The sequence below is a fragment of the Cucurbita pepo genome, chromosome 3, assembly GCF_057944985.1.
Source record: "Cucurbita pepo subsp. pepo isolate OVF chromosome 3, ASM5794498v1, whole genome shotgun sequence".
Lineage (NCBI taxonomy): Eukaryota > Viridiplantae > Streptophyta > Magnoliopsida > Cucurbitales > Cucurbitaceae > Cucurbita > Cucurbita pepo.
Window position 1 is genome coordinate 12,451,430 of NC_141800.1, and position 18,146 is coordinate 12,469,575.

An 18,146-nucleotide genomic window follows, 5' to 3' on the forward strand; every position below is an offset into this window, starting at 1 on the left:
CTCAAATAGCCAAGTAAGGGTAGCACGTCATAGAGAGACACCAATCATTACAGCTCAGCATAAGGAACTCTTAGGGACTAAATGAAAGGACGGAGGACCAGAGAAGCTCCAAGGGACTAAGACCAGAACTAGATGTCCTAGAACCAATTAGAAGCCCGTGAAAATCTGTTAAGCTTAAGATGCGATGAGAGTCTACAAGTAGGTGGCTTACTTAGTATAATTTTTATACTCATCCTTGCTATATCTTTCTTTTTTCAGGTGCGTGAGGCGTCGGGTCAAGAGAGGGCATGATTAGAGATGTGGATTGTCACAAAAGAATGCATGTTCGGGGGCATTAATCCAGTCTTTTTTTTTTTTATTTGAATTCTCATATTTTTGTTCTCAAAACTTTTAATTGTTTGAGCCTTTGCTTTTTTACTTCACTCGAAATAAATTATTTTGCTCTAATGCATTTTCAAATGTTTTCGTTGCATTCATGTTGTCGTTTTGAGTTACGACTCATAGTAAAATATTGAATCGTGACAGTTTTAGAGTGTGGAAAGAAGACGGAGGGAGAGAGAAAATTGTTTTAGAGTGGGAATTGTGTCAGGTGCTCTTGTTTTGCCATGAGGCCGTTTTTTTTTTTTCCTCTCTCTCTCTCGCATGGACTCCTCATGAAAGTTACTCATAACTAAGAGAAGACCCAATCTCGATATTTGGACCATCCAAATATATTAAGAAACGAGGAAGATCGATAGATAAGGGTTTCAGATTTTATCTTTATATACAGGAGGATCTCTTAAATATGTTGTTATAGGAGGTATTTTTTTTTGTTTTTATTTATTTTTTATGAAGAAAGTCAAGTAGAATTGGACTTGAAGGAGGATTTATTGTGGACTTGATCAAGAAATGATATGTTATATATTTTGGATGTAGTATGGACTTGATTATATCCATGTAGTTATGTAGTTACTCAGACAAAAATACTCTCTAAAAATTGATTAAAACTCTGCAACTTTGATCAAGGAACCAAGTTGATTCGAATTTAGAGAAAGTTATGAAAATTTAAAGAAAATAAAAAAAGAATCAAAATCTCAAATGATCTAAAAACTGAGAAGAACTCAAATTGCAAGTGAACACACGTCATACAGTTGGATAGTGAGCGCGTTAGGTGAGGGTGTGAACATGTGTCAAATGATGGATGGTGGAGCATGGCCGAGGCCAGTGTGGACACACTTTCGGCAGGAGGCGAAGGCACGCATCTTGCAAACAGTGGGAGACTCGAACCATGACTCGCTCTTACTCTATTCGAATTAAACTGCGACTTAATTCAAGGCTCGAGACCCAAGCCAAATGCCTGACCCAACCCTTCTCAAAAGCTCGGTCTACGTGCGCCATGTGTTGAGACGTCGTAAATCGCAGAAATCCCCTTTGCAACCGAGATTCGAACATGAGATGCTGGAGTCACGGGTTTAGCCTCTATACATCATCAAGTTCAACAAAATTAATAAAAGCACTAACTGAAACTTGTTGCATAAGAAAGAACTACAAAAGCTAATTAATAATAAAAGACTTGTCTCCTAATGTAGTAGGATGTTTTTTCACCCTAAGCTCCTAATCACCTGTCCTCTATCCATTTCTACTGTTATTAGTCCCTTTTATTGACCTTCCCTTTTTATCCTCCAAATAAACACTTGTGGTCCCTTAGTTGCTTCTAGACATTCTTTCGCGTGATATTATCTTTTGTGAAAATGAATGCTCCAGCAACGACCACTCTAATACGGTTTTAGGAGATAAATTTACGAAACAGAGTATACCAAAACAACATATTCCATTTTGTGTAAATACAAATATTAAGTTAATGTCATAAGTCATAACAAATCATGACATCATTTCAGAATATTTACAAATTAGTTACTCATGTTAAAGAAAAATACACATAAAGGTGTAGTAAACCTGAGATTTTCTCTATACATCTCAAAGTGCTCAAAGTTATCACATGAGTTGCATTGAAACAAACTATTTGCAAATCTCAACAGTATGAAGACTAGTGTTTGAAACACTATTTGTGAGTCTCAACAGTATGAAGACTAGTGTCAACTCAACGACACATATCAAATGTTGGTCTCAACGCTCTAAAAGGGATGTCCATTCTCGACGTGGAGACTCACGCCTAATAGAGTTGAGAATCCCCATTTAATCAAGATAATTTTACTGGTTTCCCTTGAATAATTTAATAGGTTAATTGTTTTGTGTATATAAGGGGTTTAAGAAATTTCAAGGATGGTTCATGTAAAATTAACCATTCAAACAAAAACATAGTGAAAAATTAAGTACATCCACAATGCTTTAATGTTGCCACAATTATCTCCATATAAGAATCGTTTTGCAGCCTTTCGAAGTATAAAATTCGATGTGTAAAATTTTTTCATAAAATTGAACTCGAATTTTTTAAATCTAAAATGAACCACTCCACCTTGTAAAAAAAGATATGAGGAAAACAATTATGAAGAATAATTTTCAAGATTTATTAAGCTCTCCCCCTCCTCGTTCTTTGGTGAATCTAACCACCACCATCGCGATTACCTCCCTCTTCATCACTATTCGTCATCGCCCTTCACCTTGCTTGCTTGGTTTATTTACAAGGACAATAATAAATGAGCAAAAAAGGAGAAAACAGCATCATCTTCTTATACTGCGATCAGAAACAAAAACAACAACAATTCATTGTTGTTGGGAAGATGGCAGAGGGACCAGAAGAGTAGTTTGAAGGGTGTACCAAACTTAAATTTTGAAGGAGAACGAGGATGGGGCCTGATGGACCTCTGATAACAATTATGGAACAGCCTGACTTCCTCAGGAATTGTTAGCATGACCAAAGACATATGTTCTAGTAAGCATTCCACTGGCTATATACCTCACATACAAACCATACAAAAGTATTTGTAACTACAGTCTCCCATGAATGATAACGACTCGACTGAAGACTCTTCTTTTGTAGTTCTTTTATGGGGTTTCCTATACTATACCTCGACCTCTCAACTGTTTCGGTTGGGTGTGTCGATACAGTTTCTTGGTCAACAATAGCTAAAGAGAGTGCTCATGTGTGTGGCTTGTAAAAGTGACCATTCAAGACTTCCTTCAGAATAACAAGTTTAGTAGGCTTGATTGATGTTAGAAAGCCTCACCCCAAGTCGGATGGGACATAAACATAATCTGACAGCTGACCAGAACAGAGGGTAAAATTATGGTTCTGCAGTCTAGAAATGACAAATTTGTGATGAAAAGATGCTTTCTATGCTATGGGAGACTAATGTTCAAGGGACACAACTTCCAAAAAAGCCCTGAACATTAAGATCAACTGAGGATAAGTCAAGTGTTAAACCAAACACACCCCTCATTTCAGCCAAAGAAACATGCACATTGTAGATCATGCGAAATATGGAAACGAACCCCAGATCATACAAATAAAACATATTTCAGCATGTGGCTGAGGGATGTTCCTGAGCGCATCTCTTCAGCTAGATGCTTCATAATCATACCCATGTTTTCATTTTCAGTGTTGAAAACTTAAGAACCAATCTCTCAAAACAAAATTGCACTATAAATACTTGGTAAGAATGTCAACGTCACATACCGTCTTTGTCTCAGTTGAAAGTTGTAGTTACGAGTAGAAAAACAGAGTATTATACCTATGTAAAAACGTCTTTCGTCTCAGTTGCAAATTATTGTCACATGCAGAAAAGATGCGGAAGTTAAAGGGAAAAAGAAATCATGTTTCTTTATAAGAAAAGAAATCATCCAATTTCACTGGTTATAGAATTCTTGCTTGAAACATTGGAGCATATGCCGCCAGTAACATTCATATGATTTAAGAAATAAAATATGGACTACATTACAAAGATTTGCTCTGGACAAACAGCTGATGAGAAATTCAAAACTTTAAGCAATAATCGTGAAGAAACTACAAGAAACTAAATTTTTTGTTGTACCTGATTGGTGACATAGCAGCTACGAGCTCATCTAAAGTCCAAAATTGCACACCTGCACAAATTCCATATCACTGTCCACATATTTAGTCCACAGACCTTTATACTGGTTCATGGCAATATCGAGCCAAGGTTTCATGTTTCCATTGTAATGAATGACTGCAGCATTGTTTATCGCATCCATGCTTATACTGGGATTGTAACCAAGACCAAGCACATGCCAAGATCTGTCCAGTGACTTTGTTTTTGAGTAGAAGATGACAAGACCAGGTGGAAGAGTTCCCCCACTCCATAAAGACCCGTCCTCGTTCTAATTAAACAAAAATCAGGGGAAAATCTAGTGAGTTCTCCAACCAAATCGAAAATGCATATCACTTTCAGAAACATGATAAAGACAAGGCAATGGGAAATGATAAGATAAACAAGCAATGAAATCTCAATGTGGTAGCATGTAATAGTATAAAAGACAACTAAAATTATTGATTCAAAACAAGATACTAACCAAGTTCTGCCAATAATTGTATTCTTCCGTACATTTCTCACTTCTCCAAGCATCAAGATCAAATATATTGATCCCATAAGACCAGGCACATGCCTTGGGATTGAACTTCTCCTTAATTAGAGGGTTTGAGAAATTCAAATAATGGGTGAATCGATGAAAGGACCCGAAACAAGTCTCAACCGCACCGTTTACCTTCCCGTCCAAATCTATCCTCCACAAGCCAGTTAAGTCTTTCTGAACAACCACATCATCTTCCAAGAACACGATTTTCCACAACTTAGGAAACATTTCAGGCAAATAAAACCGAAGGTGATTCAGCAGGGACGTATCCTTAGGGTTCTTAAATTTGATTGTGTTGTCAGAGGAAGGCTTCTGTGAGTTCACTGACTCATGTTGCCTTAACAATGGCACATATGATGAGTTCAAGAAGGTAAAATCTCCCACAGCCTTTATTTCAATATGAGCTCCTCTTTCCACTGGCCTCATTTTAAACCATACCTTCATGGCTGCAAGATTCATCCTATCTGTTACAATATGAAAAACATGTTTCCATGGTTCTTCAGCATTCTTCACCACAGATCTCACCACAACAGATACTGCAATGATATTATCAGAGAAAATTGCATAATGGTACAAACTTGGATCCTCAAACTCAGCCTTGGGCTCATCATCAGTATACTTCTCCGGATGCGAAATCTTCTCCTCCACAAGCCTCATAGACAAACAATGCAAGCTTTTTGGTATTGATCTTGCAGCAATAGAGCTTGCAAATGCCCCATTCTTCTTTGCCTTAACAAGCAACTCATTAACTGCAAAAATGGTGTCCTTTAACTTCTGAATTTTCAACTGATTATCATAATTCTCCTTCGACTCCACAATCATCATCCTTGCAGTCTTCACTCTATCCTTCACCTCCTTCTCAAATTGCCTCAACACATCCTCATCCAGAGGACCCGTCGAACCAAACAACGTCTCACGGTAATTTGGTTTCATCTGAATATCCGAGAAATTTTGAGCTAAATCATCAAACATCTTCAACTGCTTAGACATCTCAAGCTTGAGCTTCCTAGCATACGCAGCATAAGCATTAACAAGTGTGATGTGATCACTCGCTTGCTTATATATCAAATCTAAACGCGTTTTCAATGGATCAGAATTCAGAGTCAAAAACGTTCGTCGCACATACGCATTTCCTGTAGTAGGAAGGGCCTGCATTCAAGCATCCAAAGAGAAAAGAAAAAAAAGAAATCACTAAAACCATTCCAACAGAAGAAGAAGAAGAAGAAGAAGAAAAAAAAAAAAAAAAAAGTCACTGATTTCGTTTCCCACTCAATGAGAAAAACGCTACATAAATTGGTTCGATCAAGACAGAGGTCTCATTGGCAATGAAGGTTATGAAGTGATGTTCTACTAAATCCAGCTCCGAACATCGCAAACATAATTTCAAGTAGATTGAAAGAAAAATGAAGCAAAGGAGGGGAGAAAATAGTTGAGGGAGTTACAGAATCGTGGTGCGGCGTAGTGGGATTGGTGGTGAAGATGACTGAAAGAGTGGCAATGAAGAGAAGCGAAAAGAGAGCCGAAATGAAGATCCGGTAAGAGAAGAAACTCCGTAGGTTGAAGGCGCCGAAATTAGAGGCTCCTCGGTTTCCCCGGACGGCAACCGCCATTGGTGAAGCACGTCGAGTGAAGCAGATTCAGGTTGAATCTGTAAAAAGAGGAGAAAGCTGAAACGAAGAATGAAGAAGAAGATCTGAAATCTGAAATCTGAAATCTGAAATTGTTGAAGCAAGTGGGAAAAGATGAAAAGATGAAAAGATGAAAAGATGAAAAGATGGAAAGATTTGGTTGTGCGGATTATTATTACTATTAATTATTCCCCTTTTTTTTCGTCGGTGAGACAATGGAAGTAGCCAAAATAAAGGTATTCGTGTTTTTGCCTTACGCCCAGGATACACACACAAGGACCAAGTCCAACCCAACACATGCCCCTAAACAATCAAATAATAAACTAAGTATAATTATTTTTATTTTTTATTTTTTATTTTTTATTTTTTTTACGCACACAATACTTTCATATTTATCATCACATCAATTTCTTAATACATACGCCTCATATTTCATTCATGCTTATCATGCATTAAACAATGAAATTGAATTCTAATATGAAGTTTTATTGATAAATAAAGTAGATAGATTAAAAAAAAAAAATAAATAATAATTTAATAAGTTGAGGGATTTGTTTTTCGCTAATTCAAATTATGTCAATTTTCGGCATTAAATCCGGGACGTTTCCTTGGTTGAATCAAAACTTCTCCATAATGAGAGATGAAGCCGATTCGGAGTTTGAAATTTATGCGGAATCAGTTGAATTCGAGAATTTCAACGCTTTATCCAACGTGAAAATCTCCATTCTTGCAGGATCATTATTAACAGATTCTCGGAATCAATTTTCCCGTTTGATTCTTCTTCCATCTCGTTTCTTGACCCATTTCCAGGTCTGACATTCCTCTTCCTCTTTTCTTCATTCCTCCCCTTACTATGTTGCATTGTTTGTCATTTTCCGCTTCAATGTGTTTCTCTGTTTGCTTGCTGTGAAACTGGAGGGAGGAGAGACGAGTATGTTAACTCAAAATGCCCTCGTTCTGTTTTTCCTGTGATTTCGTTTTCGATATTCATGCTATTACTATGAAATTCGTAAGAACTGATTGAACTAAGGCTAACCAACATGGTAGTAAACAAGCCGTCAATTAAATATGTTGCTATCACAGTTTGGGCCCATGACGTCAAACCTCAATCGATTTTGTTCAAACATCTTCATCATCTATAGTCTTGGGCCTCAATGTTAATGATGCATGTTATGTAAGACTTGAACAATGGGTTGTGGTGGTGTCACTTTTGCTATGAAATTTTGGATTACGTTTCTTGAAATGTTTGGTGTCACTTTCGCTCATGAATCTGTCACCAGTACTATTGTTCTTCCTTTCCATAATAGTCATCAGATTTCATGGAAGGAGGTATGGTTCGTGACACAATTCAATGCTCCCATTTGAGTGTATTTATTTATTTTTGTTTTGCGTGCTCCTGTGCTCGGCCATTAATTTTCTGTGTCAGCAATAGGCATGTAGTATCATGTACTGTCACTCTTAAGCTTCTTGTTAACGTTTCCTGACCACTCACTGTATTATGTTTAATTGTAATTTTAGCTCATTGTTATCTTCAGGTTTTTACAGCAAGCTTGGATACGTATAATGTACAATGCACTACATCCAGTGCCTAATAGGTTTACACAATTTCCTTCATTATCGCATTGCAGTATATACAATAAAAGCCGAATCGATCTCTATAAATTAACCTGATATATGCAGTACCATTGAAGCCAATTTAAAATTATTGATTTGAGTTGAATTACAGCACTGCCGTTAGCGTAAGTTCATGTATCACTTATTATGTAATTCTCAATGAATATAAGCACCAGTTAGCTTGTGATAATCAAATTTAATTTGGTCAAATTTTGGTTCTTAAATGGAAGACAGAAGGGTCTGGATGGTCCCTTTTTCATCTTAAAAGAAACAGGAAATTAGTTAGAAAGTACATGGATGTTTCCAATTCTGAAATTAAGGATGTGCGGACTCCTTTCCTTCTAACACAAGACTTCTATGTTCTCAAGCCTGCCTCAACATATATTTTAGCACCTCCGGGAAAATTGGAGCTGATGACTGGACACTTAAGTTGTTTCAGGCACTATGCTAATGGAGGGGCTCTAGCAAATAGGAAAGCTGCTGCTATAACTTGGAACTCCAATAATCAATGCTTTTATAAGTTTCCATGTTAGAGGAATATATGGTATGCAGGAAGAAGTGATATGGAAGAGATGAAGTTAAAGCTACAGTTGTTCTAGAAAAGATCTGTTGGTAGCCAAAAAGTTTAGTTGAGGACCAGGGGTACCATTAGTAGACTGTTAACAACAAAACAGCCATTGAATATCTCTTATTTGGAATTCAGCGAGTGATTCACCATGGGGATGACACTGTCAATTTGTAACTTATAGCATTTGAAAAAGATTCAATGTGAATATATCGTGTTTGAGTAATGGAACAGGAAGAGGGAAGATTTATCTTATCCTTTCAGAAGGAAGAGAAGGGAAGGGATTCCTTTCAAGTTTGGACCTCGATTGGCATGGACAATTTTCATGATGGTGATGACGAATCCATAAAGACAAGAAAGTAAAAAGATACAACTATAGGTTCTTGTATCAGCATGACAGCTTTATGTGGTTTGCATAACTCATGCTTTGCTTATTTAAGATTGAAATGATGACTTGCAGGTTAGTCGGAGAGGCATTCTTCCTGAACATACGTCCAAGGGAAATGGATGAGATGAGACAACCAGGTTCTATGTACACTTTTCTGCACATTTTCAGGCAGTTTCTTGTGCTTCAACGGAATTTGAGATAAAGCTATCTCATTCTAAACAGTTAGTGAGGGTCAGTACGTTGAACTAATATTGCTTTTTATAACTGCCATATATTTATCGGTTTCTGCATTCAGTTCCTAAAAGTTTCAAGATAGATTTGCATGATTGATATGGACGACCATTTAGCTTATTGAATCAAAGAGATTGAACCTAAATGATGAATGTAAAGTTATTTACAGTTTTAAACTACCAATTACCTTTTGGGTTCGTTTGCATCTACCATATTTTCTCTATCTTCTTGTACCGTGAATCTCTTTGATAAAAATGTGACTCAATCTGATCTGTCCTGTTCTTTTGTTACTTCTTCTAATGTTATCAACACATGGATGAGAGATTTGATGAGTACAGACTTATTTGATCGGGCAACTAATGGGAATCGCTGCAAGATTTAGTAAAAGATGTACCAAAGAACAACGAAATGATAATAAAATGTTGATATCTGTTATATCGCTGAAACTTCTGGGCTTTATGCAAGTTAGTTTGCTTCACTTGACCAATTTTAATTGAATTTGGGCCATGACAAGTTTCAAAATCTGTGAAAAGTATCTTTGAATTTCTTTTCAAAATATTCTTCTTTTCACGCCAGTTTCAATGCATTTCGTGAACAAAAATTCACCCCAGCCCGTTTCAATGCATTTCCAACTATCAGCCACCAACGCCACCAGCGCCACTCAGGACATTTTACACTGAGTTTTATAGCACTGCCTTCTATTTTCCTCAGCTATTCTCAACTTCACAGCTTGTGTGTATTTTGTTATATCCTGTTATGGTAATAATTTCTATGCTACAATTGATAATTTTATCTGGTTCAGATAATTATGGCGTTTGTTATGAATGTTAAGATGTGGCTGAACCTACTCCATAAATCGTTACTGTGCTCAAGGAGATGGCAAAAGAAACAAGAATAGATATGCATATTAGTTGAACTATCGATGAAATGAAAACCTAAAGATTGTTTTGGGAGAGATTTTATGATCACAGATGAAGGAATTCATTGGGAAGGCTAAATAAGTACCTTTTATTTTTCTAAAGTTTCGTAAAACTTCAGAGGTAGGTAGCATCTACATAAAGATTAAAGAGGACCATTATTGGCAAAGAACGATCAAAAACTTTGCCTCTAGCTCAGCCTTGCAAGATTGAAACTAATAGCTTTTCTGCAGGTAACCACTTGGAGGAGATCTCTTCATGGTAGGTATGGATTATGGAGTTGGAAGTCCCTGAGCATTTGACGAAGTTCAGATGCTTCCTCCTTAAGCTGAGCATTCTCCTGTAGAGCCCGATCGTGACACTCGGAGGCTTGGTTCAACTTGTCTATTAGCTGGTGGTTTTCATTCCGAAGCCAAAGGACCTGAGAACACAGCTCATCCAAATGTTTCTGCTTGCGCATTCGTGACCGGCGTGCAGACTCTCTATTAGATATCATCCTCCTCTGTTTCCTCTCATTGATGAGGCTTAGTTGTTGGTCTTCTGCTTCATCAGAAGTTGAGTTACTGCTTAAGGGTGGTGGATTCATATCTTGCACTTGATAAGGATATTGAAATTTTGTAAAGGGATTAGAAAACTGATTGAGATGCACCCTGTTTGTTCTGTCCTGGGACATGTTAAATTGAGAAGAATGTAGAGATGGGTCGGATGAAAGAAGATAATGGAGACTCTCAATTTCACCAGGCTGCATGCCCAAAATGTTTCTGAACACTTGCAGGCAGGCTCTTTGAAGGGAGGGATGTTTCAAGTGGAACTTGGGTTGGTTTTTGGTAGAGAGTTTACATTTATAGGATTGAAAAAGCTTGAAGTGTCCCCACCACCATCAGCAAGTTTCTTAAAAACTTGGACCATGCAGATTATGTCTATGTTCTGCAATCTTCATGTATGCATAAACAAATTCGGATGGTGTTGGTTTACATGGTTATGCCATGGTTCTATGTATGTGAGTATATTCAAATTGCACATAAATACATTGAAATTCAGTCTCTTTATGGATAATCCTTTTCTGATCAGGTTTTTGCTTACATCAGGCAAACAAACTGCACATTGTGGGAAATATAATAATTGTGATGGAAGAATGTTTGGAGGAAGGATAGCACAGAGGAAGAATGGAGCTCAAGAAGTCAATTTTAAAGGAAGAAATTTGTGTAAGTTGGCTCTGGAATAATATTATTTTATTTGCAGCCAATTGGAGATTGTGTGGGAAGATATGAAAGGAGGAATCAGGTTGAGGAAGGTAAGCATTTCTATATCCACAAGAAAATATATTTTTATTGTCTTATTATAATAGATGACTCAAATAGCACTCTAATAAGAGCCAGATTAGAATATTAAATTACAAAACTTAGACTTGTTTACAACCATGACTTCTTATTTTAGTATATTTAGGAAGATTATACAGCCTGGTGTGTTATGGTATTGGAAATTCAAAAGGAAATAAAAACCCCTCTTGCTCTCTCATGGGGTTGGGTTAGACAAAACAAGAGAAAGTGCAAATGGAAAAGCCATTACAGGAAAGTACAGTAATCAACAAAACACTATCTTTTAAAATACTTTATATTCTTATAAAAGGGGCCATTCATTGCCTTCTTTTTCCCCACTCAAATGGACACAACTTTCTTTATTTATTTATTTGTTTTATCAATTTCATTGCTTGAACTAGAATATAAATGTGAAAGCTACTTGCTACTGAAGGAAAAAAAGAAAAAAGAAAAGAAACAAAAGCCTATTATATGTTTGCTCTGTGTTTCTGCCTCTCTTTATTTTCACATTCAAACTTTACATTCGTTTAGCACAACAGAGACACGTACTTGCATGTCAGGATTGTGTACACAGTATACTTTTGATTCCTTGCACATTGAGTTCCATTTGGGACTGATAAAAAAGAGCTTGGCTTGGTCACTTCCATTGCAAGCTATGTTCAATGGTGTCACTTTGCACAGTAGCTTCAGTTGCCATTAGCATTTTCTCTCTTTAATGGTGTCACTTTGCATATAGAGGGATTTCAAAACTTTTCAATGTTGTAGACAATGGCCAACATTGGGATGTTTTCAAACAAGCAAAATAGGGCATTTTGGTCAAAATTTAAGCTTGGTGGGTGCATCATAGTCACATTGTGGCGCTAAATTCATCAGGAGAAAGAAGAAAAATAAGTTGGAGCTCTAAACCACTCAACTGAGTGGGGATATCATGTTTTAGTGGTGAGAATGGATTATTAGGAGTTAGTTGTATAGATTTTTCGCTTTTCATTATTGTAGTCTGACCCATTAAATTAAATTGAGAGCTTGAAACCTAAACATTACTTTGTGAAAATGGCTCCAACCCTTTGGAAAAATTATTCAATGAGACAGCCGCACTGTGACTGCCTTATAATGACCATTGGATGTAGATTTTAAAATCTACCTACCTCTAATAAATTCTCGATAAATTTGGAGATACTTTTATAGTTGCTCTCTCAATGATGAATGTTTTTCTCTCTAAATAATTCCTTTCACATTTCAGGGTTTGATCAGGTTGGGTGGGCTTTATAGTCAACAATTTCATAAGACATACTTAGACCTCTCTTTCTTTCTTGTCTTCTGTTTGGTTACTCTCTCTCTCTTCCTTCTTTTTGTTGTTTGGGATATGAATGTACCATTTGGCATGAAGAAAAGGTATATTTGTAGCTGAAGAGATGACCCAGTATTATGCACTTTGGTTGAATTGTAGTCTTGTACATTGTAGATAACCGTTGGTGTTTATCTTCCTGGTCAAGTATCAAATTTGGCTTGCAATTTTTCAATAACTAGAGTGAGTTGGGGGATTACTGAGGAGTGTTTGAATGAAAGTAGAACAATAGTACTTAGATTATTAGCATTTAAGAGGTATTTGATGACCATCCTTTTTAATGTTTGGTTGTATATATTAAAAATATTTTTGAATTAATTTCTGAATAGTGAGTCATGCTTCTCATACAGTAGTTATTAAGTTTCAGTGTTTTTGACTTTTCTAAAAACACTTGCAAATCACTTTGAAACGTGATAATTTTGAGTAAAAGATGTCAATAATATAATATTACTTTTGACATGTTCTCAAACCTAGGGCGGTGTCTCAAATAAAGAATCGGCCGGCTTGAGTATGAAAATTCTCTTATTTTTGAAACCTATGTTGATTGAACTAATAGGTGCGGGTGAAGGTCAACCTCCTTCAATAAGGTCAGGGTCAAGAAATAGAGATTTAGGAGAAGGAGATTCTCATCCAATTCTCATCCAACCGCTTTACCTTGTGAACGAAAGTAACTAATTCATTTATTTGATTGTAAAGGATTGAATGAATTTAATCATTTGACAAATTTAGAAGATTGATACAATGCATTGTTTTAGATATCCTTAAAATGTTTTAAAATTTTCATTATTAGATTTTGGAAAATTTAAAGAATATTTAGCCCGGAACACTTTTCACTTTAAAACATTATATCAAGTTTTGACCGTCCTATAGCAAAAAAATAAAAATCACTTAAAATATGAAAGAGCGATTGAGAAAAGATATACTTGAGACACCATCCTAGAATAATGGTCGGAGTTCCCCACAAAAAAAGGTACTTGATTTAACCATGGACCCTTCTCCTATCCCACACTCTCCTAGATGTCAAAAGGAAGAAAACTTTTCAAGAATAAAATGAAGAAAAAGAAAAATAGTTTTCAAAAGGCTTGAATTGAAACCGTCGAGGGTGCATAAACTCATATATATAAAAATTCAAACAAAAAGCATCCAATTATTTGAAACAAACCTGGGTCAGTCATACAACCGTTACAAGTTAGCTACAAGGTTTGCCTCTGTCGGTCTCATTAATGTATGAATACGAATTCTTGTTGTTTTGACCTTGGAGTTAATCTGTCCTCAATTTGATCAAAACTCTCTCTTCGTCTTGAAATTTTTGTTGGTGATGCTTATGACTGACCCATCTCTTCATCTGTTTGGACGGTTCGTGTGACATGTGTTACTTCTAAGGTTTGCCTATGTCTCTCTCTTTTGGTGGAGGTTTTGGTTTGGTGTTTCTCCACAACCCTTGAGTGATCACTAACAGCGGTCTCTGTGGGTCTAATGGACCCGACTGTTCGCAAGTCATTTAGCTGCTTGTGGAAGTCAACTAGCTCAAGCGTAGTTCTACGACATTCATTTGTGGCAGGCGATCTCGCCCTCGATATAACATCAATCTCATGATTTATCTGCCCAGGTGGAGATAAATATTTTGTCTGACTTCCTTGTCTCACGTCGCGGTGTTTCTGTATTGACCGCAAGGCAGCTTCCCTCTTTAAATACGGTACAGATAGCGAGCGTAGGTTCATCATGGCTGTGACCCTTTTTCAACTGTAGTGCCGACATCCTTTTCACCCCTCTTGACTAACGGGTGTTTGTCTATATAATCGTCAGGTTGGACCCTGTTACTATTAAGCATTTTGCTAGAGACATGAGAATGACAGGTGTTCTAGTAGGAAATCCATACTTAAGACGATGTTGACGTCGTCCATCTTGAATACCACAAAATCAGTTCGTCTAGTCCAAGTCCCTAGCTTGATTGGAGTTCTCTTCGCAACTCCTAAGACAGGTAAACCTATCGTATTAACAACCTTCATCTTTCATGCGTCTCAATGCCAAAGGATATTCAAATGTTTTTTTTTCGGTCTCCGTTAGGAAGTTGTGGGTGACTCTAGAGTCTCTGGGCGCTTTGTGATTAACCTAGGTCTCAAGATACATAAGAACACATTCCACTTGCTTTTCTATCTCTTCCACTCTCTTATGGAGAGCAAAAAAGTACTTTAGTGTCCCTCACGTGGGGGTGTTCAACATTCTCAGTTATTTGTATTTCTGTTTCTACCATCTCATACTCAGTTTTTGAATTCATTCCTATTTTGTTTGGAAGGCGTAGAATGTTGTCTTCAATGGGCACTCTGATCTTTGATGGACCCCTTTGCATATGAAGCAGGACGAGGGGACTTGACTTTGACTATAAATGTTTTGGTTGTGAGGTTTTCGCCACGAAGTCCTACCTCTCGGTTGGGAGGACTCTCATTCCTCTTCTCTGCCTTTGAGTCTGTCACTTCCCTCACCTTTGAGGGAGTTTGGTAGGTAATTCTCATTTCCATCACTTGCAGGTGCTTGGCTCCGTCTTATCTCTTAGGGTTTTTTGATACTGAGATCAAACAATCGCTTGATGATAACATAGGCTGTGGAAAGGTCTTGAACTCTTTGTTCATAGAGCTTTATTTTCGCCCCAATACTTCAACCCCTCAACAAAATTGAAGACCTTGTCTGTCTCAGACATACCACGAATATCTAACATAAGTCTAGAAAACTGCTTAACGTAGTCTCGAATGCTATCAGTATGCCTCAGCTCTCTTAACTTCTTTTATGCGATTATCTCAACATTTTCTAGGAAGAACTGTTAGCGGAGTTCTTGTTTCAAGTTATTCTAAATGTCCACAGTACATCGACCATCTTGAATGTCCATGTACTTGGACCTCCACCACAACTTTCATCATTGGCTAGATGCATTGTTATCAACGTGACCTTTACTTCTTCTACCACGATATTTGTGACGCAAAAGTACTGTTCGAGGTTGAAGATAAAGTTTTCTAGAGCCTTGGCATCTTGAACCCCATCAAAGGGCTTGGGCTTCGAGATTGTTATCCTGTTAGACTTTGTTACACCCACAGTTGGGGTTGCTTCACCATCGCTCTCATAGTGAGGTTTAATCTGGCGCTTAGATTCGCCACTTCAACCCTAACCATGTTGGGATATGGAGCCTGATGCCTCCCTATAGTAAAAGATTTGGTAGAAATATATAGTAGATATTTCGTAAAGATTTGGTAGATATATATTTGGAATATATCTCATAGGTTAAATCTGTTAAGACTATATTTAGTAAACTAAAACTATATATACCCATTAGGCGGTGCTCTCAAAATTGGTCTTTCTTCATTTTCTGTATTCTCTATTGTTATACATACTTGTTCTGTATTCTCTATTGTTGTACATACCTGAAGTCATCAATAAAACCTTTAGCCAATATTCCTCCTTAAATTTTCTCTCTTCTGTTCTTTGGGTTCATCTTGATCGAGTGTGTGTGTTGTTGAGCGATCCTAACAATTGGTATCAGAGCGAGGTGAGATTCACCACCATCTATGAAGATGGAAAGTTCAAAGATTGAATTGAAAAGTTTGATGGATCCGATTTTAGTTTCTGGAAGATGTAGATTGAAGATTGTCTGTACCAGAAAAATCTTCACGAACCCTTGTTGGAGGTGAAGCCAGATACCATGACAACGGAGCAGTGGAAGCTCAAGGATCGTCAGACCTTAAGATTGATCCGGTTGACGTTGTCCAGAAACGAGACATTCAATTGTAAAAAGCAAAAAAAAAAAAAAAAAAAAAAAAAAAAAGTCTCAGTCACACTATATTTCCTTGGGTGAGTGGAGAGACAAAACACTCTATTTTTTATGAGAAAACACTTTTGTATTAATTCTTTGTTTTATGTCTTTTTCTTTACTTCTTCCCAATTGGAAGAACAATCTATTTATATGCATTTACATTAAAACTGAAATAATAAAAACTAATTATAGCCATAAAAACGTCATTGTGTTCTGTAACAACTCTTGGTCTTTCATTTACAAGACTCTTAACCTTTCACTCTTCCACTTGCATCTGAATTTAAAACCCTCAAAAGAAAATAACATTTAATTTTTATTCAACGAAACTCCCCCATAAACTTAAATGTTCCTACCATCCGACATGTCAATATCTTCTTGTATTTGTCGAAAAGTACTTTCGGTAGCAGTTTTGTATAAATATCCGCAACTTAATCATGACTTGCCACATGCAGCAATTCCACACTTCCTTCCTTCACATGATCTCGGATAAAGTGAAAACGAATGTCAATGTGTTTGCTTCTTTCATTATTCACTGGATTCTTTGCCAAATCAATTGTTGATTTGTTGTCAACTTGAATCACGGTTACACCTAGTTGCTTTAGCTCCATCTTGCTCAACAAATTTCTAAGCCATATCGCGTGACATACACACCAAAATACTATCACATATTCAACTTCACACGTCGAGAGTGTCACGATTGGTTGTTTCTTTGAAAGTCAAGTAAATGTTGTGTTACCCATAAAGAATACATAACCCGATATACTTTTCCGATCGTCTATATCTCCACACCAATCGCTGTTAGAGTAACCAACCAACTTGTAATCTTTTGCTTTCGAGTAGAACAACCTAAGCGACACTGTTTCTTGGATGTACCGTAGGACTCGCTTCAACGCCTTCTAATGTGAATAAATCGGCTCCTCCATGAACTGACTTATAATGCCAACACTTAATGAAAGATTTGGGCTTGTGCATGTAAGATAGCGAAGGCTTCCTACCATACTCCGGTACCTATTTGCATCTACTCGTTCTCCTTCATCGTACGTACTTTGAGAGTTTTGCCCCTGGTTCCATTGGTATTGATACCGGGTTGCAATTTGCCATCTTGTACTTCTTCAAAATCTCTTTTGCATGTCTCCTATGATATAAAAATACCTGTCTCTCCTTGTTTAACCTCCAAACCAAGGAAAAACTTCAACAAGCTCAAATCTGTCCTCTCAAATTCTCATGTCATTGTGCCCTTAAACTCTTCTATCATCTCATCATTGTTACCCAAAAAAATGAGGTCATCGACATAAAAAGCAACAAATATCACATTACCTCCACTCTTCATTATGTAAAGTGCATGCTTGTAGGGACATTGCTTGTACTCGTTCTCCTTGAAATATGTATCGATACAAGTATTCCATGCTCGTGGTGCTTGCTTCAACCCATAAAGTGTCTTATTCAATTTTAGTACCTTCTTCTCTTCTCCAATTTTCATGTACCCGGGTGGTTGTTCGATGTAGACTTTTTCTTCAAGCACACCATTCAAGAATGCCGACTTGACATCCATTTGAAAAATCGGCCATTTGAATTGAGCAATCGGATTGTCTCCATTCTTGCAACGGGAGCAAACACTTCGTCATAGTCGATTCCCGCCTTTTGCTTGTATTTCTTCGCAACAAGTCGCACCTTGTACCGCTCTATCTTGCCTTGAGCATTCATCTTTTTCTTGAACACTAACTTCACACCAATGAGCTGACTTCCTTTCGATAATTCTGTTAGCTCCCATGTATTGTTACGATCAATCACTTTAATCTCCTCATCT

At 37.0% G+C, this 18,146-nt stretch overlaps 1 protein-coding gene and 1 pseudogene across 1 annotated transcript; both read right to left on the reverse strand.

Moving 5' to 3' along the window:
* Nucleotides 1-3,734: 3,734 nt before the first annotated feature.
* Nucleotides 3,735-6,312, reverse strand: LOC111791009 (putative galacturonosyltransferase 9). Its single transcript, XM_023672180.2, has 3 exons — nt 5,973-6,312; nt 4,471-5,679; nt 3,735-4,278 (listed from the first exon to the last, which is right to left on the reverse strand). Exons 1-3 carry the CDS (start codon nt 6,138-6,140, stop codon nt 4,003-4,005), a joined length of 1,653 nt encoding a protein of 550 aa, XP_023527948.1. The 5' UTR covers nt 6,141-6,312; the 3' UTR covers nt 3,735-4,002.
* Nucleotides 6,313-9,873: 3,561 nt separating this feature from the next.
* Nucleotides 9,874-10,893, reverse strand: LOC111789944 (basic leucine zipper 43 pseudogene; annotated as a pseudogene).
* Between the last annotated feature and the right edge of the window lie 7,253 nt (nt 10,894-18,146).

Coding starts and splice junctions, on each gene's coding strand:
- LOC111791009 (XM_023672180.2), bottom strand. CDS start 6,140: ATGGCGGTTGCCGTCCGGGGAAACCGAGGAGCCTCTAATTTCGGCGCC. Junction 5,680..5,972: donor CTACGCCGCACCACGATTCT/GTAACTCCCTCA, acceptor GCTTGAATGCAG/GCCCTTCCTACTACAGGAAA. Junction 4,279..4,470: donor ACAATTATTGGCAGAACTTG/GTTAGTATCTTG, acceptor TTGTTTAATTAG/AACGAGGACGGGTCTTTATG.